The 23,838-nt window shown below is 43.9% G+C and overlaps 8 protein-coding genes across 8 annotated transcripts; 1 reads left to right on the top strand and 7 right to left on the bottom strand.

Moving 5' to 3' along the window:
- Positions 1-133: 133 nt before the first annotated feature.
- Positions 134-504, bottom strand: DFL_006626 (uncharacterized protein; the record flags this gene model as incomplete). The annotated part of the gene is made up of 3 exons (XM_067636085.1): positions 134-188; positions 268-355; positions 435-504. 3 exons carry the CDS (start codon positions 502-504, stop codon positions 134-136), a joined length of 213 nt encoding a protein of 70 aa, XP_067487737.1.
- A 4,516-nt stretch (positions 505-5,020) lies between these two features.
- DFL_006625 (uncharacterized protein) lies at positions 5,021-8,522 on the bottom strand (the record flags this gene model as incomplete). Its single annotated transcript, XM_067636084.1, has 3 exons — positions 5,021-5,864; positions 5,923-8,411; positions 8,475-8,522. 3 exons carry the CDS (start codon positions 8,520-8,522, stop codon positions 5,021-5,023), a joined length of 3,381 nt encoding a protein of 1,126 aa, XP_067487736.1.
- A 1,134-nt stretch (positions 8,523-9,656) lies between these two features.
- Positions 9,657-10,965, bottom strand: DFL_006624 (uncharacterized protein; the record flags this gene model as incomplete). Its single annotated transcript, XM_067636083.1, has 3 exons — positions 9,657-10,368; positions 10,442-10,845; positions 10,915-10,965. 3 exons carry the CDS (start codon positions 10,963-10,965, stop codon positions 9,657-9,659), a joined length of 1,167 nt encoding a protein of 388 aa, XP_067487735.1.
- Positions 10,966-12,656: 1,691 nt separating this feature from the next.
- On the bottom strand, positions 12,657-14,693 carry DFL_006623 (uncharacterized protein; the record flags this gene model as incomplete). Its single annotated transcript, XM_067636082.1, has 12 exons — positions 12,657-12,696; positions 12,757-13,176; positions 13,250-13,378; positions 13,439-13,450; positions 13,541-13,578; positions 13,643-13,665; positions 13,731-13,751; positions 13,817-13,934; positions 13,989-14,011; positions 14,122-14,213; positions 14,381-14,415; positions 14,541-14,693. The coding sequence occupies 12 exons, from the start codon at positions 14,691-14,693 to the stop codon at positions 12,657-12,659; spliced, it is 1,104 nt and encodes a 367-aa protein (XP_067487734.1).
- A 1,133-nt stretch (positions 14,694-15,826) lies between these two features.
- On the bottom strand, positions 15,827-17,372 carry DFL_006622 (uncharacterized protein; the record flags this gene model as incomplete). The annotated part of the gene is made up of 6 exons (XM_067636081.1): positions 15,827-16,202; positions 16,286-16,668; positions 16,734-16,963; positions 17,038-17,119; positions 17,187-17,228; positions 17,301-17,372. 6 exons carry the CDS (start codon positions 17,370-17,372, stop codon positions 15,827-15,829), a joined length of 1,185 nt encoding a protein of 394 aa, XP_067487733.1.
- A 996-nt stretch (positions 17,373-18,368) lies between these two features.
- On the bottom strand, positions 18,369-19,016 carry DFL_006621 (uncharacterized protein; the record flags this gene model as incomplete). The annotated part of the gene is made up of 2 exons (XM_067636080.1): positions 18,369-18,727; positions 18,833-19,016. The coding sequence occupies 2 exons, from the start codon at positions 19,014-19,016 to the stop codon at positions 18,369-18,371; spliced, it is 543 nt and encodes a 180-aa protein (XP_067487732.1).
- Positions 19,017-20,039: 1,023 nt separating this feature from the next.
- Positions 20,040-20,396, bottom strand: DFL_006620 (uncharacterized protein; the record flags this gene model as incomplete). The annotated part of the gene is made up of 2 exons (XM_067636079.1): positions 20,040-20,150; positions 20,217-20,396. 2 exons carry the CDS (start codon positions 20,394-20,396, stop codon positions 20,040-20,042), a joined length of 291 nt encoding a protein of 96 aa, XP_067487731.1.
- Positions 20,397-20,881: 485 nt separating this feature from the next.
- Positions 20,882-22,155, top strand: DFL_006619 (uncharacterized protein; the record flags this gene model as incomplete). The annotated part of the gene is made up of 4 exons (XM_067636076.1): positions 20,882-20,952; positions 21,027-21,846; positions 21,916-21,950; positions 22,017-22,155. 4 exons carry the CDS (start codon positions 20,882-20,884, stop codon positions 22,153-22,155), a joined length of 1,065 nt encoding a protein of 354 aa, XP_067487730.1.
- Between the last annotated feature and the right edge of the window lie 1,683 nt (positions 22,156-23,838).

Below are 23,838 nucleotides of genomic sequence, written 5' to 3'. Positions count from 1 at the left end.
CCCTCTTTTAACAGTGGGAACTCCTTGAGCATAGATAATAGAAGAAGGAAAAGCATCGAACCAAAAGGCGGGGATTTGAACATTTGGGATGTTGACAGGAATTATGCTCGTTGGAAGGACACTACTAACGGATCTAGTTTGGTCCAAGGAGAAGGAATTTGAAAGATCTATCACGCGGATCCAGGGACCTATTATTAAAATGTATTTGTTAGCAAAGCACTTGCACCTAGTATCAATTAATATGATCATATCAGGGGGATCGAATACAAATTTGAAGCCGTGCGATTGACACCGGGAGAAACATATACACGGGCGAATCCTGGGGTTATATAAAGTTTATCGTCAAGAAGAAGAGCTAGAAGAACCGGTGTCCAATTATGATATTAATACTTTCAACTCTCCATATATGGGTTATTTCGTAGATCGTGACTTGCTTTGGTGCCCGTTAATCGCGCGAAAGTTGTCGAAGGGGTCTAATGTATAGGGAGACTCTGACTCCGACATTGCGCCTAGTATTTTTTTTTTGGTATATCTGGATATAATATATGGCTGGAGCCCAGGCGCCCGGCTTTGAAGCTTTGTAAATTTATCTAGCCCTGTACCGAATTTATTATAATTCTCGGGAATGAAAAATCGCCCAAATCATGTCGGCATAAATCTAAGTAGTGTTAGTAGTATATAATGACTCGACGGAAACCTAGCGTGGGGTACTAACCAAACTTATAGTTTCCCGAGACCAAAATATTTGGGGTCCTATATTCTGTCGGTTATATTATATTTGCAACTCTGTAGTATTAGTGAATCAGGAGGTGCATGCGGGATCAATCTTGATCAGGATCCGGGTTGTGCTGTCAAGTTAGTGGGTCTGGAGAACGCGAAAAACTAAGGCGCCAAGGTTGTGTCGTGAAGCGCACGAAGATACCTGACGTTCTTGGAGTCCTATGTTGTTGATTCTTGTCCAGACGTATAAAACCTTGCCAGAGAAGCTGACAGCTTCATGGTTTCCATTGTACTCGAAGCTGTTAACATGTTTTCTATAGGAAACTCGAGTTCCGTAGCCCACTTATGTATTGCTACACAAGGCTGAAAGCTATCGCTCCGGCAAAACATACTCGAGAAAGTGGCGACAGCTGAACGATTGCACAAATAAATAGCGAGGATGGGGATACGGGTAAAGTTGTAAAATTAACAGGTTTCATCTCCGTTTGTCTATCATTTGCTGGATATCTTCAACTGGTCTGAAGGACTCCGTTCAACGTCGAACATGGCCATATGTTTACATACATTTGCAGAATCCGAGATTCGGATGTATCGAATAATGCGGGAGTATAATCGAAACCTCGTAAGTGAATTTAACACACTACAGCTGTAGTAATTGAGATAAATATCGATATGAGAACGTGTGATCATACTAAGAATCTTCCTTCATGGAGGCAATGATATTTTTGAGAATAGAATATATTGTACTTGTCGAATATAGTTTTGCCACAAAGAAATTTCGGAGAGGCCTGGTTGTGATCAAGTGCAGTTTTTTTTTTCAGTGTTAAAACTCAGGGATTAGGCGGCCAAGGAAAGTATTGATTAATGATAGGGCATTGCATGCACAGGGGGAAGGTAAAGGGCTGTGGGGCGTCGTTGTTTGCATGCAGGGGTAACCTATTTTCAGGCCAGCGTTACACAAAACTGTCGTTCAGTACAAGGTGAGACCGACGAAACATATGTGAACATATTGTTATATTATAGCTATATGAACGCTAAATAGATACGAATAACTTGATTCGATCTGGCGATAGGTGCCAAGAAGTTGCTCGAATTTAATTCACTTAAAGAAACCTCTGTCATGCGTGGGATTAAATAAAAAATTTAAAAGGGTTCAATGTTGAATAGTCCTCTGGAAGCCTCAAATTTGAGCCATCGGATGCTAAGCCATAATCGATATTATATGCTCTAGAAATATTAAGGATGTTGACCCATATGTGCAATTGTACATACAGTTGCAATGATCTTAAGGATTGTACACCAAATCTAAACTTCGCCGTGCCGTCAACGAACATTACTCGAATTAAGAATTAAAAAATGCAGCCACAGTTAAACAGTATCTAAGTTGTATTAATTCTAATTGACAGCACGATGTTTTACCAAATGCGCAAATGCGGTGGACAGAAAAGCGAAGCGTGCACATCGCCTTTTACTTCTTTGGAAACACGCTGGTAAACGTCGAGATGGATATTGACACTCCATATTCGTAGCGCTCGATTGATTTTCAAAGTCATTATAAACTCGTTCATTTTGAGGTTGACAAAGGGATAGATATATCATAGCCAAGCATGGCGTCCGGACGACTCCTCCAGCTACCTGTCGAGGTTATTCAAAGGGTATTCCCATATGTAAGTTTCCAAACCTTTCCAAACAGCCATACGTATTGAGAAACTTAATTAATAGCACAAATATATAAGTAATTCTAAATCTAAATCTCCCCGTGAAAGACCTCAGAAACCTCGCGTGCTGCAGCTCTGTAATGTTCAAGATTACGATTCCAATATTATACCGTAGTCTTTGTGTCTATTTTGTCAAGCCCGCAGATTATATAATAGAGGCATCGAGTTTGGAGAAGATAATGGATATCTCAGATTCAACGTTTAAAAAGCTCCAAGTTCTGAAGTTGGGATCTCTAGATCCACGAGGGTTGAGAGGATGTGTCTCCGATATGGATGATGTGGTTTTGCGGTTAATAATTAAAATTTTTTGGGAATGGACAGTTGAGGATGATAAAGTGAGTCAAGGACATATATATACGTACAAAATTTAGGGATGTTGCTACTTTTGTGCGGTTGCAATTGAACACCCTCAGTAGTTCTAAAGCTAAATTATGGTTTGCATAGGTTCGAGAATCACATTTCATCTCGCACTCTAGCTCTCATCCTCGAACGGCAATCAAATTTGAATAAACTTGAAATTGGGGATCTACTGTGAAAGATGTGAGGAATAATGATCGTGCGAAAAACGATGGTGGGAAGTGGTGTGGTTCGTAGAGCTCTTCCAGCGCCCTTAGGCGAGCTTTTGCACATTACAGCACCAACAGGTCCCAAGATCCTTCAACAATGCACTTTTACCCTGAGGGGGCTGTAATTTGGTGATTCACAGCACTACAATACGCCCCGTCCTCCAAATTGGGAAGACACTCTCGAAGATTTTGAGATCCAACCGAGCGTTGTCCGTGGAGGGCCATTTGTTAGCAGAGAGGAAAGCAAATTTGATGCGTTACAGTCTGAACTGCAGTCAAATGAGCTCAACCTCCCGTCGTTGGAACGGCTTTATATCGTCCACGATGTCCATTTTTGTGAAATTTTACGTTTCCTCAGCCGACTAATTTCCGGGTGTTAGCAACCTTAAAGATATTTAGTTCAGGTGATCCATATAGTCTAATTCGACGCCTCGTAGATACTAGATTACAAAACACAGAATCCTTGCAAATTGCCCACTGTGCAAACCCAAAGCAGCCATCAGATCCTCAACCACGGGCTCCCGTGGATTTCGTCGCTCCACGCTCTACAACTCACAAATAACACACACCACGACGATATATTCGCAAATTTTGTACATCCTCAGGGGCTCAAAAGATTTTGGTTGGATTGTGCACCCGCCGACTGCGACCCAACGGAATGTCAGGTTATATCAAAGCTTTTCGACTATAATAATTCAATAAATCAGATTTCTCCTATACAAAAAAACTGGCCACTACTCGAGAAGCTTGCAATTGCGCATCCCGGATGGTACGAGGTTAATTTATACTCTCTAAATAAAAGAAGTCCTTTCAAAACTGCGGAAACCGATTCTTTAACAGCCCCCCAAATCTAAACTCCTTGGGTTAGGTGCCTCCTGGGAAGCTATGGGTAGGGTGTCAGCTAGATGAGCGTGACCCCATGAAATGCCCTTCCACGTCCGCTCTTCTTAGGTATACCAAGTTCGCGGAGAATGTGGTCCTCAGCAGTACTAACTGGTAGCTCCTCGAGGAGCTTGCCATTCCAAACTAAGGACCACTAATCAGTGAGGTAAGTCCGACATCCCAAAAACGGATGAATTCCAAGGTATTTGTTAAAATATCCTATACTACCAAAACCATTAAAATCGTATAGCTCCTCTTCCTTAAATCCTTAAAAGTCCTCCGTTTTCTCGAATGGCAATCAATCCAACCAGAGGTTAGCCGCTTCGCAGCCTTTAGACATACGTACAGCCGGCGAAATGGTGACATGAAGAATATTCTGTTTAGGCCGATCGTGAAACGAGTGGATTCGGATGTGGCTTTGGATATATGTCTTAAAATGGGTGTTCAACATACCTATTAGGTTCTGGGCCTCCTTCTCCGGAGAGATACTGGGAGGATGCTTCTGCTTTTGTTAAGGATCCGCGTCAGCTTGGCCTCAGGACTGGATTCTACGGCCGGTGTTATTGGAATAGCTGGTATACTCTGACGTATGCAGTTATTCTCATCTCATCTGCATGGTCCTTCTTTTCATTTTTCCCTTTTCAATTTTCACTTTTGTTTCATTCTGGTCTTCTTTTCTTGATCTTAAGATCTTGCATTGCGCATTCATATTTCCGTACATGCTCTTCGCGAGGTTTTGGCTCTCATGCAAATCTCGCTTTATCAAGAAGCTCCGGCTTCAAATATTTTGTCACTTTTTTTCTTTCATTCCCTGTTTTTCTTCTCATTTCCATCCAAGCTAGTTATCACGCATAGCGGGGGTTTAAGCCATTGTTAACTCGAATTATAACACTACACAGAAATTTAGGGGGCTATTGAGAATCATTTTGAGATCATGCGGTTTTTATTTATTTTTCTACTTCTAGTTAATTGGCTATATAGCCATATCCACCATTTGATGGCAGTAGTGATACTAATGTCCCCGACCTCAGCCACAATATAAAAGAAGAAACTAAAAAAAATTGTATGGGAATCTAATATAAAACAGCAAAAGGAAAGAAAAAAAAAACAAAGAACCCGTGGGCTAGCTAACATTTAAGCAGGCCCAGCAGAACCCTCCTCCTCAACATTCTCAAACGAGAACGTCGGTACACCCGGGACAGCAGCCTCAGCCGCCGGTGGCAAAGCACCATCCAAAGCCTTCAACTCCCCATCCGCCTGTACCAAACTTCCTGTCTTCCCGCCGTCATCTACAACCACAATATCCATAGCCGCACTTCCAGTAGTCTTCTTCATGGCGGTCAAAACGGCCAACAAAGTCTTAACCTCATCGAACCTCAACTTTCTATCCAACACTGTTTCAGGATCTTCTTTAGCACCCACAAGCTTCTGCTTCAACAATTGGATAAACGGCATAGCTTTCTTCATCTCTTGTTTTGGAATCTCAGAGTTCAGAGCCTTATCGTTGATGCTGATCTTTACGGCATCGAAGTGTTTTCGGACTAATTCGACATAGGGATCTTGCCATGCAGGGTAATTCCTCGCCACGAAGATGGAAACTTTCTTCGGTTTCTTAGGGTCAAAGAATCCCTTCTTTCCTTTGCTCATCTTCTTCAATTGAGCGGCTTCCATGGAGGTAATCTTCCCACTCAAGGCTCTGACGTATTCGAGAGCAGCGCCAAGAGACTTGTCAAATGGTGCTGTAGGTGTAGGGAACAACTCATTCTGGATAGTTGTTGGGTTTCCTAGGACTTCTTGCCAGATGTAGTCGGCCCAATGAGGAGCGATAGGACTAATCATCAAGGCCTGGACTTCGATCCAGCGATGGATGAGATCCTTGTGCATTCCGATTCCGGATTGGAGACATCCTTCACGGTATGTGTCTCTGGCAGATTGGAATTCGTAGTATCCGGCTTTGAGGGCCTGCTTGAAATGGGTTCTGCGATGCTGTTGTTAGCGAATATTCAAGCTATGAAAGGGGATTTCAGTGTACTTACACAGAGTAAGCCGTTCGCGCCTGCTCAATCAAATCATTCATCTCGTTTTCAAACACAACATCCCACCATTGATCCTTTGGACCATCTCTCAGCTTACCCTCCTTAGCCTCCAAAGTAACAGCTTCACACCACTCCTTCAAAGTATGGCTTCGGAGAATGGCAGCATTAGCGGTCGACTCTTCGAAGTTGGCATCTTCAATGCTGTCACCAGCATCTGCCAACGCAATTCTACTAGCGTCGGCACCGAATTTGGCAATGGTTTCTTCGAGGGTCAAGAAATTACCGGTCGACTTGGACATCTTGTTTCCGTTGAGCAAGAGATGGCCGTTGGCACGAACACCACGGGGCCAGTATGCAGGTGGGAAGAGAGCGCAATGGATGTACAGGAAGAAAGTGAAATGGTTTGGAATCAAATCCTTGCCAGAGCATCGGAAGTCGAGTGGGTAGAAGTACTCGAATTCACGTCTCATGGTTTCCAAATGTTCCTTCGAGATTCCGGAGGCCAGAACTTCGTCGGAGAGCTCACGACGGGTGAAGACATAATCCCAGACCTCGTCTGTCATTTGTTCGACAGAAATTGGCAAGAGACCGGCCTTCTTTCCGTCGAGGGACGAGTGGAGGAAGTGGCAGATTGTGTAGTAGGCCATGTATATGGTACTGTCACTGAGGGATTCGACGAGGAACTGTGGATCCCATGGAAGACGGGATCCCAATCCAAAGCTTCTGGCGCATGCCCACTGATTCAACCATCCCAAAACTGATTTGAAGGCGTTGAGGGTTTCGTGTTGGTAAGTTTCGACTGTGTGCTCGAGGTGGTCCTCAACTTGCTTGCGCCAATGCTCTTCACCGTAGTCAAGGTACCACTGATCCAAGAGAGCGACGACGCACTCATCTCCAGATCGGGAGATAACCTTGCCTTCGGGCTCGTTGTAGACGAAGGCCAACCCCTCGTTCATCAACTTCTCGCGAACCAATGGTTTGGCTTTTTGAACCTCCATGTCCTTATAGTCTCCAATCAACATGATGCCCTGGTAGAAACCTTCCTTGTAGGCGAGTTCCTTTGCCTTGGCTAGAGCATCCTTGTCCTTTGGCGAAGCAATCTTGAGCTCCTTGATCAGGAATGGGGCAGACATATCACCATAACTCGGAGTCTTGATAATCGGGACGATTTCAAGTTCCGCCCATTCCTTCTGAATCTTGTAGTATTCTGGCTTCTTGGCGAGATCAGTGATAGTCGCATAATCGTCTGGAGAGTCGGAGGGAACGCAAGTAACAACACCAGTACCCTTTGTCGCCAGAACTGTTTCCATAGGAAGAATCCTAACACCCTCCTTGTGTACGGAAAGTGGAGCATTCACCAAAGTTCCGATCAAGGCACTTCCCTGGAAGCTTGCAAGTTGGGGGAACTTGCCATCTTCCTCGAATATGCGCTGGAAGGCCATATTCCTAGCGGCACGTGGTGTGCAGAGGTATGCTTCCTTGTCATTGACCTTGAAGATACCGTAGTCGATTTTAGGCCCAACGAAGCAGCAGGTTTGGCCATACATAGTCTCCGGACGCAGGGTCGCTGCGACCATATAGACTTTCACGCCCTCAAGCTCGTTTGTTGAAGCAATGAGCTCTTTGACATCGTTACCCCATTCCAAAACCTCAAGCTTGATACCAGTGTACTCCTGAGGATTCAAGGCTTCACCTTCACTCCTGTCGTGGTCCATACATGGCTGCTTGTCCTTCGGCGAGTAAATTGTGTATCGTTCACCGTACTTGATCTTCTTCAATTCCTTCAAGCGGTTCATCTGCCACCTGACAAACGCATCGTAGTAAGGATTTGCGTCTGTGGTCAAAAAGCTTCGCCTCCAGTCAATCCTGGCTCCGAAAGAGTTGCAGTGCTCTTGGCAAAGTGGTGGGAAATAAGTCAACCAGTAGTACGGATCGGCGAACTTGGGGATCTCCTCTTTGGGAACACCGATCGCTTTCATAATCTGGAATTGGTATTTCAAGTTGACTTTCTTTGCTGCGGCTTTTCCCTTCTTAGCGGCGAACTTTGTCGGGTCTTCCTTCTCTTTGCCAGCGGCAGGTGGAGGTGGTGGTAGGTTCTCGGTTTGGTCTTCAGCCAATTCTGCATCCGCACCACTGAAGTCCTCACCAAACTGCTCGATTTCTCGAACAATCTTGTCTGCCGACGCCTTGATTGGCATACCGGTACAATGAAATCCAAGAGGGAACAGAGCTCGTTTGCCTTCCATCCTGGCGAATCCTGTGCTGAACTCAATCTTGGACAAGGTGAACGAATGTCCAGCGTGAAGAACACCGTTCATGTAAGGGTAAGCCATAGTACCGAAGAACTTGGGGTGTTTCGAGCGGAGGGTATCCGGATCAGTGGTAGAGTCTTCAGCGAGGGTTGGAGCATTGATCTCGAAGATTTTGGCTTCCTGCCATTTCTTCTGGTAGCGCTTCTCGATTTCGATGAGAGAATCTCGCTTTTCGGTCTATATTTGTTTAAAAAGAGTTAGATTGAAGCTAATATGTGTAGAATTGTCATCGAAGCTTACATTTTCAAGCTTGATTGTGTTCTTCGAGGCATCTTCGACGGACGCCATGCTGGGCAATTAAGGCCGCGAGATCGCAGACGGTAATACGTAAGAGAAAGTACAAGATCAACTGTAATTGAAGTTACGGTATGATATAAATCACAGAGGAAACCCAGGGAGTAAAGTATCCCACCAAACAAGAGAAGCTTGGTAGAAGAAGGTGGAGATGGGATGAGATGCTGGTGAAGGATCGAGCAATGCAAGGGAGGGGCAGCGAGGGGCACAAAAATATCTTCTGGTCGGTTTGACTCAACGCAAACCCCACAGCTATTTTGGGTTATTTAACCGCAGCTCATCGGCTAAACTTGCCTAACCGCTGTAACCGCGCGTCAGGAGGAGGTCCTTCCAAAGCCAACTCTCGATTTTCCTCCGGCCTCCAAAGATCTATTTATATCTATTTATATCATGATATGGCTATAGGGCTAGCTGTTATTAATTACTTCAATTAATATCGCTAAAAAGTCCATGTCAAAACACTAACTATTTTTAATTTGATATACACTTTTACTCATATACCTCGTCTCTTTTGCCTTTTCAGATCGTCCGACGGTTCTGATTCCTGATCTCTGTCACCCTTATTCCATAAATTTTCAAGGCTCCATCTACCGTTAATTCCCCTTCGAAAACTTTATTTTCCAACTCTGGTTTATTTTTTACTTCAATATTATTATTGAGTTTGGGATCCCTATCAATAATGAAGACATGGTTGGCCGTGCCCACGTAAACTTTATGAAGATTCGGCGAAAGCTTTCCTTCTAAAAGGCTGCTCAATATCTTCTGGCATAGCTTCTCTCTGAATGTAGTATCATTTTCGGATGGTGCGCCAGTGCTCCTAAATATTTTTAATTTTGGGAAAACTGACTGGTCGAAAATGCAATCAGGCTGCAAGCATATTAGCCAGTGTTCCTAATAAAAATTGCCCGAGTGTATTTCAAGTTATAAGGCCTTAGATTCGCAATATTACGAGAAAAGACATACCATAAAATCTGCCCATATCGACTCCTTCATCTCAATGACCAATTCTTCCAGATTAGATAACGAGTTTCCAATGTATTCAACATCCTCTTCGTCCGCATGCAAAGCCCAACTCTTTGTCTTCAGCTTCCGCAACGACTTATAGTGACCCTTTTTCAATCCTTCAACTCAATCCCAAGTTCCCTTGGGACTGGGCACCCCTCCGATTGTTAACCTTTCAAATCCAGCCGTCGTCTCGAAAAAATGACCCAGTTCCTTGTTCGACGCAGGAGTACCACCATAACCTGGATAAGAAAAGTATCTCTGCCAACCCACCGCTGAATGCGAATCGTAATTAGAAAAACCAATCGAATTACTCTCCTTATACTTTCGCAGAGCAACATCCTCCAAAACTTTCTTTTGCTGAAAGGTTCTGACCAGGTCGTACGAATACGATGAATATCCACCACATTTCCAGATCTTCAAATTCTTTAAATGTATCTTCTTTTCCCCGGCCCATCCAGTCTTCTTGCATATCCCTGCGCATTTATTACACCCCTCCCAGGCCGCAAATCCAATAGCCATCTTTGGTTGTCGATCGTTGCTCTCAAAACCTCTACCCTGCGGTTTCCAGTTCGCAGCGTATAATTCTTCCAATGTATCCTGGCAGCTAGAAAGGAGGCTGAAGACCCGGTGGTACCGTCCGGAAACATCGTAGCAATCGTATTTGAAGTATAGGAGGTGTGGAAAGTTGAAGATGCTGCAATCGTCATATCCAAGGCAGGGGTCGAAGGTTAAGGTTAACTTCGTAAGTCTCGTTTGCGGACTAGTTAGAGCCGCCAATATTTGTTTATCGACTTCAACACGATGGAAAACTCGACCGTAGCTATGCCTATTGAATCTATGTTATAACACCACAAAGTTAGCGATCTGAGGACACCAATTGTAGCGGGTAATTTCAATGAACTACTCACCTGAACGATTCCAACTGCCCTGGCTTCAAACTGTTAATAAGCTCAGCAACCTTCTCATTAAAAATCGTCGGCGCCATATCAGTGTCTTCAAGGGGTCCATATATCCGCTCCACTTCCTCCTTACTCCCAATCTTTTCCACATCTTCATATTCCTTACCATCAGGAAAGCTCACACGGATATCGCTTGGGCCCCATCTGCTGATCTTAGTGGAGTGCATGACTTCAATGTGACGTGTATTCCGTAGCTGTTGCTTCGTAATCTTATCCAATTGGCTTTGGATTCTCCAACCACTGCTAGCGCAAGGGATTCCGAATGTTAGGAATTGGGAGAAGTATGGGCGGACGACATTCGAGAATAGTTTGTTTACAAGAGCGAGGTTTGCAAGGTCTAGGGTTGAACCAAGCTTTAAGTTTTCAAAATGAATTTATTAGCTTTGTTTAATAAGAAAATGTAGAGAGATAAACGGTCTCACAAAGAACACCACCTGCTCCAGCAGTTCAAGGGGGAAGTCCATCAGCTCCATGCTTATGCGCTTGCAATGGGTCAGTAGGTCTTATTGTCGGGTTTATTGTGAATTATATATTCTCTGCGTTGGAATCCAAAATACAACAACCGGGCAGGTTCCGAACTTTCGACAATCCTATACAATCCTAGGAGATAGGATTCAATTGATCGAGTTTATAGGGAAATTTTGAAAGAAGAAGAACTTATCACTAAGTAAATTAATAAAGATACTTGCCATTAGTCTAGAGACAAGACTTGCTATACTTATATCAAATTTCTATTTCAGTGTGTTCCAGACCAATTGAAAATTCCCGTTGTCGTATCCACTCCGAACCGACAATTTGTACAAGAAGCCCCAATTAGGCGAAATAAGGCCAATCCAATACATATTAGCTTCGCGTCAAGAGTACGAAAAGTACTATCTTGATTCAATTCAAACGCCCAGATTTGTACCTTTACGATACATGAATCATTTTTTTTGCGGTATAGCCATAATAGTAACAAAGGCTCCTTGCATTCTCTCATCCTCCAAAGAGGTCGGACGGGTCCTCCTTACTCCAACTTCTGCCCGCCACCCTCGACTCTCTCCCAGGCCCACCGGCCCCAAATCTGCATTTCAAACTCCAATCCTCTAATACCCAGTCGTAATTCCCCAGCGCCAGTCTCTCCACCAACATCGGCTTAGAGTCCCAAACATCTGGTTTGCGCTCTGTAGGATGTTCGATTCTGCCGTGAATTCGACTTTATGACTATATTTTTCTTTATGTCTGCTGTAACCGGAGAGGAGTATAACTCGTCTGGAGAGCGGTACCGGCTCGACACCCTCTTTTCATCGCGCTTCGTCGGTATTACACCCAGTTTTTAGACGGGTCAATATTCGAGAACGGGAAACATTCCACTCGTTTCTTAGCTTTATCCCATTGTGCGAATAAAGGATCATCGAGAAATTTAGATGTAGAAATATCTGTCCGATCTAACCACAACCACGCAGGACCCTTCTCTTGAAGATACCGCTAGTGTGTGATATTTCCGCTTTCAAGTGAATCGACTGTAACGACTATCGGAATCCCCATGTTGAGGTATTCAGTCCATTGTTTCTTCTTGGGTTAGTTGAATACCGTTGGCGACGAAAGTCGTCGGTTGTGGCGAGGATTTTGTGCCAGAGTGGAAGGGATTGACTGGCTGCGTCTTGATCATTCAGGATGTCGAGGTAGGAGAGGATTTGGAGATGCAATTCTGCGGGGAGGGACGTCCCGACCGTTCATGGGTAAAGATTCCTAGACTTTGGGCCTAGCCAGAAGGAGTCCGCTCCGATTTATGTCATCAACATGCGACACTGTAGACAGCCAGTTATGCGCTTTTGGTCCCAGCCCGTGTGGCCAAGCCGCAACACCATGATGCAATCCGAGAGAATTAATAGTTCACCGTTGCGTCGTCTAGAAACGGACTAATTGATCGATTGAGAATATGATATTAAAGAAACTTGACTAATAGAAAACACCACCGCCTCCACGCACGCTAGAACATTCGAATTAACTAAATAGATTAAGCACGCTACACCAACTTCAAAGGAAAAGGATTAAATTGACTATGGTAAGGATGGCGGCTTCTTGGTCCTGAGACCACTACGTGGAGATAATATAATTGAAAATAACGAGATTCATGAACCCGAAAAAATCCACCAGAGGCCGATAAAGGGCCATCATCAAGCTAGAGCGCTGCCTCTGGTTTCCGCGCCACATATCGGTACCTACGTTTCATTAGCCACACCATTCCTACTTCTTGAGAAGTTGATGACGGAAATACTCACAAGTTAAAGTACGTATGGATCGCCTTATTCTTCATATCCTTCCTCACCTGCGCCAATAGCACATCAATCTCCGGTACCGACATCCCATGCACTGTCGTAAAAAAGAACAAACTAAGCGCCTCCAACCCCTCAATAAAAGCTGCCATCTGATATCCACCAACTTCCTTCATATGGGGGTCCTTCGCCCACGGCGAATTTGGCAATTTGAAAATTTCTCGGGTGATTTCGGTGAATCCGGCGTCGCGGAGGTAGTCTGAGAAGTTTGGTGTATCGTCTAATGGTGCACCGATGCCACGGGCGCCGCCGGTGAAGAGTCTTCCCCATTGTGCTAGAGGGGAATCTTCAGCGAGAGATCCGTCGTCGGAGCGGAGTGTCGAGTCGGGCTCGAGAAGTTCAATGTAGCCACCGGGCTTGACGGCTCTGTAGAAACAGATGGCATCTTATCAACACTTATGATCCCGGTGAAACCCTATATCTTTGGGTGGTTCCTTACGAATATGCCTGCTTGAGTAACTTCGGCCAATCTTTGATCGAGCCAACCATGTAGCGGATGTATACAAGGTCGAAGCTGTTTGGCTGGTGTGTCCATTCCTTCTCAACATCATCTACTTCGAATGTGAGACTGCAAAATATAACTTTTTAGCTGCTGATTCGTAACTCAGGTTTGGTAGTCGGAACATACTTTGGAGGAACCCTATCATCGGAGAAAAGTCAGTATTGCGCGATCGATTCCATGCCAACTAGTTAACTGATCTTGAAAAGAAAGGTATTATAAGAAACATACCATCTTGGCTGGATAGGACTTAAGTCATTTCCAACAACCTATAATAAATCGATATCAGTAAACTATACATCAAATACCCGCTGAAAATGAGAAGCAGCATACATGCGCCATGGGATATTCATCCGCTATCGAGACATAAATTTCAATTAATACATTCCTGATGCACGCAAAGCTTCAACACAATACTAACCCATTTCAACAGCCCATATACCTATAGAACGATATAGTTTAGTTTTTTGGCACCATATACAGACGTTTAGTAAGAGGGATACTCACCGGTTCCGGTCCCGACATCAAGAATCCTTTGGGGGTTGTCGAGCGGCGCAGAATGCAGCTTTCCGTTCTGGATAAGGCACATAACATGGTGATTCAAATCTAGTCGGTCATTCTCGGCCTATACCACCATTAGTCTTCGCTTTTACTCTCACGCAATAAAGAGCATATATACCTCGTCGTTTGGCAAAAAGTAGTCTGAATGAACCCCAAATTGTTGAAATTAGCAACCCTGAATTCTGTGTTGCAACCACCAAATGCAACAAATTCCGATCCATCTCGTCTGGAATAAGTGTTGGAAGACATACTTGTATCAGTCATTGACAGGGAATGATACCGTCTGCCATTTTCAAAACGATATTGCATGACCGAACTCGATAAACTGGTAGTATAACTCCCTCTGATCGCTCATGAAAGGATTTGTAATCATTGAACCCCAGTCAGCCCTCTTATTATTATTTTTTTTGTATTAAGATGGTTTGCCCTTGCATATATCCAAGGTCGAGCATTCCAAACGGATTGTTGCACAACATAGGGGAGGGCTGGAAGGCAGAGGGGGGTACAAACACTTCAGATTCACTGTACGCAGACTCGGTGTAGGTCTATCATGGTTGTTAGCAGGGTAATTCTTTTTTTTTTCTAGTATAAAAAATTATAGTGATTATATTTTATTCTTCTCAAAGGAAAGGCGTTCGAGGGGAGATCCTATAATCGAATGGAGTAGTACCTCTGCCTCGAGTTCGGGGTGTAATGTTGTAGTAACATCGCCTTGGACGGTAACATCTAGACCGGCTGGCGGGGAAGAGGGACCTGCGCTTTTCGGCGAAGCAGCTTTGGGGGAAGCGGTCTTCGGCGGTGATGTTGGAGCTGTAGTCGCCATGGCTATAGACTTTTTTCTGGGGCAAGAAAAGGATAAGTGTATTAGTTGAAGGGAAAGTTAGGAGATTTCGTGCATTCTGGTTTGAAAAGGAACTTATCCAACGCTATCTCTTTAACTTGGGGCCGGCTCATTTCCCCTCCAAACACAATTGTGGCCGGTCATTCCCCACGCTTACGCCCTTAACGCCCACATGGCAAAATTGACTTCTGCCAGCACAGACTCCCGCACTTGCACTTACGAGGCACAGGAGTTACCGATCCACAAAATTGGTGGCCCAGAAGGGTGGTATTTGGGTTAGCGCCAAAGAAAAAAGCGGGAGGTGGATTGGACGGATAGAATGCCCATTGGCTCACTCGGATGTGTGGCTGGGATTGGCATTGTTGAATGTGGGTGATATAAGGTCAAGCTGGCGTGGACTCGCTTGCAGCGGTTAGACCAAGGAAAAAAACTGATAGGATGAATTCATTGAACGGTGGGGATTGCATACGTTATCGATAGGATTTGCAATGCAGATATTGGGAGCTCTTCCTTGCATCGCTTCGCAGGATAATATTCTGTTCCGATTGGAGCAGTTGGCAAACTAGACAGATGCGCCTATTATCTATCATAATTCCGTGTGTGCCGAGCTTCACAAAAGCCATTGCGCAAGAAATTTGGACGGATTAGATTCAATTGGTTAGGCCTATTCCATGGTATTCCATAGGATCGCGATATCAGAACTCTACTGTGCGCATAGCCGCGAATGGCTGGCTTGTGTGACCTCAAAATGCGTGCGGTGGCGCAATGTCAAGAAATTTGGGGGCATTATGTGTCAATTGCAAGCACAATGGCCCAAACTCGAAAGAAAGTAGTTTAAAGTGATTATAGACAAGTACATATGAATATACTAGAATTTGTAGATATACCGCAAAAGTTGCGCCGTTGATTGAAATGTTTTAAGCAGTCTCATGATCAAATCTCGACTCGAGGCTACATTTCCGGATTCCAGGACCCACATTTATGGATATTACTACCCAAGCAACCAGGGACACACCTAGACATGCAGTCGATAGAGTCGAGTCGAGTCGATACCTCCACTGAAAACTCAGGTCCGCGAAGTTTTCGTCCCTTTCTTTGGCTGTGCATCTTTCTTCTCACCATTCGATTTTTTTCTCGCTGTTCGGTAATGTTTCCCGCTTCCCATTCTCATTTGTTTTGTGCTTCTCATTCCCATCTGTTTTGTGCTCCCCATTCCCATCCTCATTTGTTTTGTGCTTCTCATTTGTTTTGTGCTTCTCGTTCTCATTTGCTTTGCGCTTCTCATCCTCCTTTTCTTGCAGGCGCCCCAAACTCATCCCAACTTGAACATCGACCATAACCCTCTCATTACTAAAATTCAACAAATCCTCATCAAACACAATCCTTCCCTTCTGAAAAATTACCAAAATACTCGACCCCCCAAATTCAAACCTCCCAATCTCTTGTCCCTTACGAATATTACCTCCAATTTCCATTGTCTCTTCGTAGAAACTATATAACGCAGATCACACGATTATCAGTCCTTTTCATAAATTAAATCGTCAAACAAACCGCTATAATATAAGAACACTTACTTAACAGTACCCACATCCGAAGCCCCAACCGCCACAAACATCACATCTCCATACTTCTCAGTCTCCAAACAAACCGCACATCTCGCATTCGACGTCAATACGTCAATATGCGATCTTAAATTCAATGGATCAACGTTGTAATACTCCCCACTAGATTGTTTGTACCATTTCACTGTTCCGGTGACAGGGGAGTGATAACGGTGATAATCCTGTGGGCTTAGGCGGAACGAAGCAATTGGGCCGTCTGCGAAGGATTTTGCGATGGAGGGATCACCGAGGAGATTGAAGATTGAGAAGTGTTGACCTTTGATCCAGAGTTTTCGAGCGAGATGGACTGAGGGGTAGACTACTACGCGGGAGTCGGAGGGTACGACGGCGTAAGACTAATATATCAAAAAAGTTAGATTACAAAAGACAATCATGGTGCTTTCGGGAAGAATCATCTTACATCATCATTCTCCTCGTGTATCGGACGAGATCCACGGGCGTGCTCTCGAACAAAAAAGTCCTCGAAAGTCGCATACTCTGTAATATCACTTGGGCTAAAATCTTTCATATCGATATGGTAGAAATCAATAAACGGTTGGATCTTGGACTTTGATCGAGGAGATCGCTCCCGTTTCCCTGCCTTGATGGAGTTGTCGTGGAGGTAGAGTCTCATCAATTTGGTGCGGTCGACTATGTTTCAGGAAATTTATAACGTTAGGGGTTTCAATTTCGTACAATAGGATATGGAGTGGCATTCAACGTACACCATTCAATTAGAGGATTGAAAAGTAGAATCAATCTGATTTTTTTCAAAATGGGCTGTTGTTCGCGTTTGACTGTTCTAGTCTATAGTCAGAGTTGTAGTATATTAGCTATCATATACCCTTAAAAGCAATTGGGATAAAAACCATACCTTTCGATCCACCGTAGGCCATCCTACTTCGCGATTTTGAATCTATACCATATCAATATTGTCAGAATTACGACCCATATCGTTCCCGGATTCATTAGTTACTCGAATACGTACCAACTTGCACCAACCCAAAACCTCATCCAAAGCTCTCGAAACATAACCAATGACGAACGCAAAGAGCCCCATTGTAAACCAACGAAAAGCAGCGCCTCTCTGGGGCCTTTGAGTAAATTGAAAATTTCGAATAATTGCAAGATCTGTGTTATTGTTATGTCAAGCTGTAGAATAGACTTCTAGAATCCTTGGTGTTGACCATTTCAATGCAACGGGTTGGGCTATCAATTTATAATATTTATGCGTTCATTATGGCTATCCAATACCAACAGCTTACGTTTACACAGGTGAGACAATAGCACTGTTGAGATTGTCTCATCAGTAATTATAGCCTTTCATCTTGTGCCATTGTGTGATATTGACGTAACTTCCCGGTTCACGGCTTCGACCGCGTTGAACTAACGAACAACACGGACTCGATGTCATGCCGGTATAATCCGTGTTAATACTTTTATTTCATGGGTGATCTAATTGTAGGTTTAAAAGCTAATCGAAGCTGGGTGGACCCGAAAGGGGCCATGATCGGCTTATCGGAATTAGCCCTGCTCTAAATCCGAGACGCCTACGATCTGGACTGTCGTCGAAGATTTCTAATGAAATTGGCCGTGAGAGATTAGTGACACTTTGTGGTATTTTGGAGAGGCTTGCGTTGTGGGCGAAACCTCGAACGGTTAATGCCAATCTCGTCACGGTTAATGCATTCTCGTCACCCAAATGTCAGCTAATATCATTGTTTGGAATTTCTATCGATCGATAACAAAACGAGTTAGATGTTAATAGCCCACGGCCTGTATGTTGATTAATGGTTCATATCAATACTTAAATTAGAAGAGTGTTACATATCTTGATGTCGTTGGCTTTCGAATTCTCGAAACCGATCTTAAGTACGTTAGAGCGAGAAGGATTAATGGAACGGAATGCACCCATTTATGCTCGATGTATAACATTGTCATTCTCCCTTGATGCAAACACTAAAATCAGAATTCAATCTGCCGAAACAATCGATGCTTACCTACACTGGTTTCTTTCTGTATACCCATGCAGTGTAGTGTGTATAATTAAAGACTCTTAACATACATGAGAACCTCGGTTCTCCTTGTCACTGCCCTCATCGCTCTCGTCACCCTTTCCACTTTCTCCATCTTCTTCGTACTCTTCATATTCTTCTATGTCATATTCAGACTGCTCATAGATGTAGTCATCGTCGTCTTCATCGTCACTCTCTTCCTCATACTCACTCCCAGCATGCCAGCTCCTATTCTCGTTCCTAATAGCTCCATATCCGTAGATTTCTCTCTCCCTCTTCCTGACGACAAGCCTGTTGAGGATGTCAGCGGCACTAAGCTGTGATTGTCTGAGTTGGGCAACACGAGCTTCGATGTCCTCGAGACGGCAAACTCGATTAGAGAGCTCTCCAATCTCGTTGACTAGAAGGTCATAAAGTTGTTCATTAGCAAACCCATAGCTACCGTAGATAGTAAGGGTGGTTATACGTTATATATAAAATAAAGAAGGAAGGGGAAGGAACCCACTCATGCCATTGACATAACGGCAAAAGCTGATGATATGAAACATCGAGGCGAAGATGCCACTCATGACAACGAGAAATGAAATGGCAATGAGAAAGTAAGTCATGAAGATCGAAGCAGCCTCAACGACTTCTAACATCTTGAAGGGGTAACAGCAGAGAACGGCACAATCGATTTCGCAGACCATTGTAGATTGCTTTTTTGATGATGACTAATCGATAGAAAGGGGTTTTTGTGACAAATATGTTGGTGGATATTAAAAAGTTATGATGGTGGCAAGGATAGTGTGAAAGGGAGAATTGTTTAGAGAATAGAGATGGTGTAATCGATAAATCAAATGGGTAGTAAAGGAGAAGGTCGATAATCTGAAAGAGAATGAACGTGAACTGGAGGTAATGAATGTGGTGAAGGAGAAGAACAAAAATATTTACGTTTCGCATACGAAGTGCTGAGCATAAGGGTCATGTCGACACGGTGCATCTTGGTATTCACATACGAGATCTACACCATGACATCTACAATATATCCACGTCTAAAATCTGGCAAAATAACCAGCATATTCCGCAAAGACGGTAGGAACCACCAGCATAGAAAAGCTATGACACTAGGGATATGGATATTTCATTGCTATACTTGATTGAAGGGCTCGCCCATCTTGGGGCCATTTGACACCAAATATCATGGACCTAATATTACATGATCGATCATACCCCTGTTGAAGACAAAATGCCATCAAATCTACTTCGGTATCTCGAATATATTGCAAAGAGTATCTGGCGATAAATTATAAACCGAGGCTCCTTTTGCTAAAGCTTGCAGTCTAGGGATACATAGTAAAGCAACTCCTCCTGTGTGACTCCAACCTTAAATATTAATATCCATATAGGTGGAGCCCTCGAAGATGATAATATAAAGATGGCATATCGCCCGTCTATTATATTTCTTAGAGCATCGTAATATCGTACAGTACTATATTTACAGTAGAGAGACTGAACCAATTCGGTTTTCGTAAACCAGTCTCCGTAGCTAGTCCCCCCTTTATCCCATTCGGGGATACAATATCAATCGTCGTTGGAAGTGCATCCCATATCTCCAATGGATATATCCAAACCTCGAGTCATGCCCCTAATCGCTAGTAGCAAGACCTCTATATCTTCCCACCACCTCACGAAGGGATATAATCAGATAATAATGGTTATCAGACCAGTAATCACCGCGACTCCGGCGCACTCTTCCCCTCCGTCGCCTTCCCCCTCTCCAAATTACCCCCAAAAGTACCTCCTCTAACCCCATCAATCTTCCTCCACATCCACTCCCTCAACTATACCCCCCATATTAGCATTTCCAACTATCATAAATCCAATTCTTAAATATAAAAACAACATACCGGCCCAAAAGGATGTTCCATCGGCCAATCCATAACCAAAACCATATAAGCCGGTAATACCGTAATAGTCAATAACTGTAAGGTCCCCGTAAACCTCATCCAACTAGCAGGATGTTGCCCTCGTATTCGGACCCTTCGTTTGTACTTTCTTTCGAGACGGTATCGGTCGCTTGGACTCATTTTGGAAAGATCTGGAGGCCAGGAACGGCGGAGGATGGGGTGGTTGTAGGATGTTGTTGAAGAGGATGGCATGGCTCGTAGTATTGATTTATCCATGGCTTTGGACTCCTTCCTTCTTTTTGTTTTAAACCCCGCGGAAGATGAGGCTCTTGGAGGTTATCGCGACAGATTGATCATGAATTGAAGATGTCGTCGAAGAGACGACGAAAACGATGCAGCTAACCACATTCCGGTTAGTCCACCGCCAAGCAAAGACTGCGGGCCAATGCCGCCGGCCGAAAACAGAAATACAACAACCCAAAAATTTCGGTTCCGAAAACTTCAACCCTCTTTTTCTTCGCTTTCCTTCATGATACCCCTCAACGAGCCAACATCGTCCGAAGAGGATCCTTCTCTTCGCTCAAAACCCGGTTGATTTTTACACCACATCTCGGCGGTCGCAAGATAAAGGGATTTTCATTTCTCCTATCAAATTTTTTTACAAAATGGCGACGAATAGTATCAAGCTGTTGACTGGGAACAGTCACCCTGAGCTGGCCAGTTTGGTGGCGCAGAGGTATACTCCTCCAAACCCCCCACTATATAACTCCCTTAAAAGAAGTATCATACTAACTACAAATATGGTACCAGACTCGGCATCGAGCTCACCAAAATCATGGTCCTCCAATACTCCAACCAAGAAACTTCCGTCACAATCGGTGAATCCGTCCGCGACGAAGACGTCTTCATCCTCCAATCCACCGCTCCCGGCGAAATCAACGACGGCCTAATGGAACTCTTGATCATGATAAACGCCTGCAAAACCGCCTCAGCCCGCCGAATCACCGCCGTAATCCCAAACTTCCCCTACGCTCGCCAAGATAAAAAGGATAAATCCCGTGCCCCGATATCCGCGAAGCTAGTGGCAAACATGTTACAAACCGCCGGTTGTAATCATGTCATCACGATGGATTTACACGCTAGTCAGATTCAGGGTTTTTTTAACGTTCCCGTGGATAATTTATATGCTGAACCTTCGGTTCTTCATTACATTCGCGAAAACTTTGATGTTCAGAATGCGGTTATCGTCTCCCCCGACGCCGGTGGCGCAAAACGTGCGACTGGAATTGCGGACCGTTTGGATCTCCCATTCGCCTTGATTCACAAGGAACGTACCCGTCCTAATGAAGTTTCACGAATGACCCTCGTCGGTGACGTCAAGGATAAGACAGCAATTCTAGTCGATGATATGGCTGATACCTGCGGTACTCTGGTTAAAGCCGCTGACACACTTATTGACAACGGAGCGGCGTGTGTGGTTGCCATTGTTACACATGGAATTTTGAGCGGGAAAGCGATTGAGAGTATCAATGGTAGTAAGCTTACGAAGGTGGTGGTGACGAATACGGTGCCGCATGAGGAGAAGAAGAGGATGTGTCCGAAGTTGGATACTATTGATATTTCGCCGACAGTATGTTTGCCTTTCCTTTCATACAATCTTGAGATAAAATATGGAGAGAAAGTTACTAACTGGAAATAGCTGGCGGAGGCATGCAGACGAACACATAACGGCGAGTCCGTCTCTTTCTTATTTAACCATACGCCTTCGTAGACCGGATAGTATGTGACTACGGAGACAAGAAAGGGTTCAATTACGCCGCTGGAACTTCCGGAGGTTATTCTAGAAGAAACGGAAGACGAAGAAGACCATCCGGAAGGAAAAGAGGAGGAAGAGACGGACGGCAACGGAAAGGGGAGTAAAGAAGGAGAGAGAAGTTAGGTAATTTCTTTTTTTTTATAATTCATTGGATAGTTTGTAAGAAACTATGGATTGGGTTTAATTGGCGAATGGGGTTTTACTACTACGACACATAAGGTGCTTAGCCAGTTCTTTCGTGGAACTTTTTTGTCTATAGGATGAGGCCATCTCCGGAGACTAAAATTGAGATGAGAGATTCAATGAAGCGGCGCCGGCCTCCATAAGTCGTAGAGTTGTAATAATGTCAATCTTGAATTAATGCTGTAGTTTATAGGCTGCCGATTTGTCTGATTAACACAGCGACTCTCACTGTAACCTGGAAATCATTATATACCTAGTTACTTGATATATGATTGTACAGACAGTGAATGAGATACAGATGTGAGGTTTTATCATTACTTTGCAACGACATTTCTGTCGGAAAGGCCCCGATTTGTTTGAGAGAAGGCTTATGGGGGATCCGGATTATCGATGATTTCCAAAGATCTAGAATGTGAATCGGTGAATTTAAATTGTTTACAAAGTCGCATAAGCTGCCTTCTACCGGTTTCTTTAATTTCAATATCGCATATACCAGACTATCATTTTCCAAGTCGTATTCACCAAAACTATCACAACAGATATATAGATCCGTACATGTTCACAAGACTAACAACTAGACAAGAATCCCCAGCCATTTAGACCATATCCCAATGATCCCGAATACCTTTATTTTCCACTTCCACCGGATCCTTCTAACCTCAAGAAAGTCATGGCCATACACACATCTCCCAATCCATCCATCCCCACGTATTTTACCACCAAAATCCACCTTTAAATAGCACAACCCTCCCATCTCGAAATTCAAAGATCGTCTCCATACACTACACTCCTACCGTCTACCGGACAATCATTAATCTTCTCCAATGATAAAGCCAAAGTCCCTTATCTTGCCAAAGCTAGAGGGGTATAAAAGCCCGCCCTTTCCCCCCTTTCCTTTCCTCTTCTCTTCCCTTCCTCATAGAATAATTAAAGCCAAAGAAATCCCTTCAAGTGCTCTGAACGATTCAAAGCCTTCATTAATTCATTCGAAGTGATCCTTATCTCATTTCTCCAAGTATAAAGCTTTAAGATTCTATAAAAGTCTTTCACGCTCGTTACATAACGTTCGTTACCTCTTACATTTGAACATTACGCTCGTTTTTATTCGTTCATTTGTGTGCTCATTCATTACTATTAACTCCGAATACTATCTATTCGTCGAGTGTACTTTCTCTCTACTTTTATTTCAGGAAAACACTTTCTTTGAAAGAAAGGAAAGAAAGATTCCTCCGGTCACCTGCAGACTCTCCACTCTCTTCTCGAAGCTTACTTCCGTAGGGAAGAAGCAGGCAATCTTTTCTCATGATCGCTCATTTCAAAGGTCACCTCATCTTCCTCCCTCCCCATGACTGAATCCGGGGAACCAGGCTTTGGAGAAAATGCCGAAAAAGTCATTATTCAAGCGGGAAAAATGGGGAAGGAACATGAAAAGATGAATGGAAGGGTTTATGATGCAGGGAAGTTGGAGAGGTGTTTGGTTGAGGTTGTTGGCGTTAAAAAGGAGTTTGTGAGAGGCTACGTTAGGTGGAAGAGGAATGGGGCGCTTGGAGGAGGTTAGAAATTGGAGAAGATGAGTTTTGGACCAAGATACCCTTGTTTTGTGTTTTGTATTATAGATTGGAA

This window comes from Arthrobotrys flagrans (genome assembly GCF_004000055.1).
Source record: "Arthrobotrys flagrans strain CBS H-5679 chromosome Unknown unitig_8, whole genome shotgun sequence".
Taxonomy (NCBI): Eukaryota; Fungi; Ascomycota; class Orbiliomycetes; order Orbiliales; family Orbiliaceae; genus Arthrobotrys; species Arthrobotrys flagrans.
This window is presented reverse-complemented; position numbering and strand designations above follow the sequence as displayed.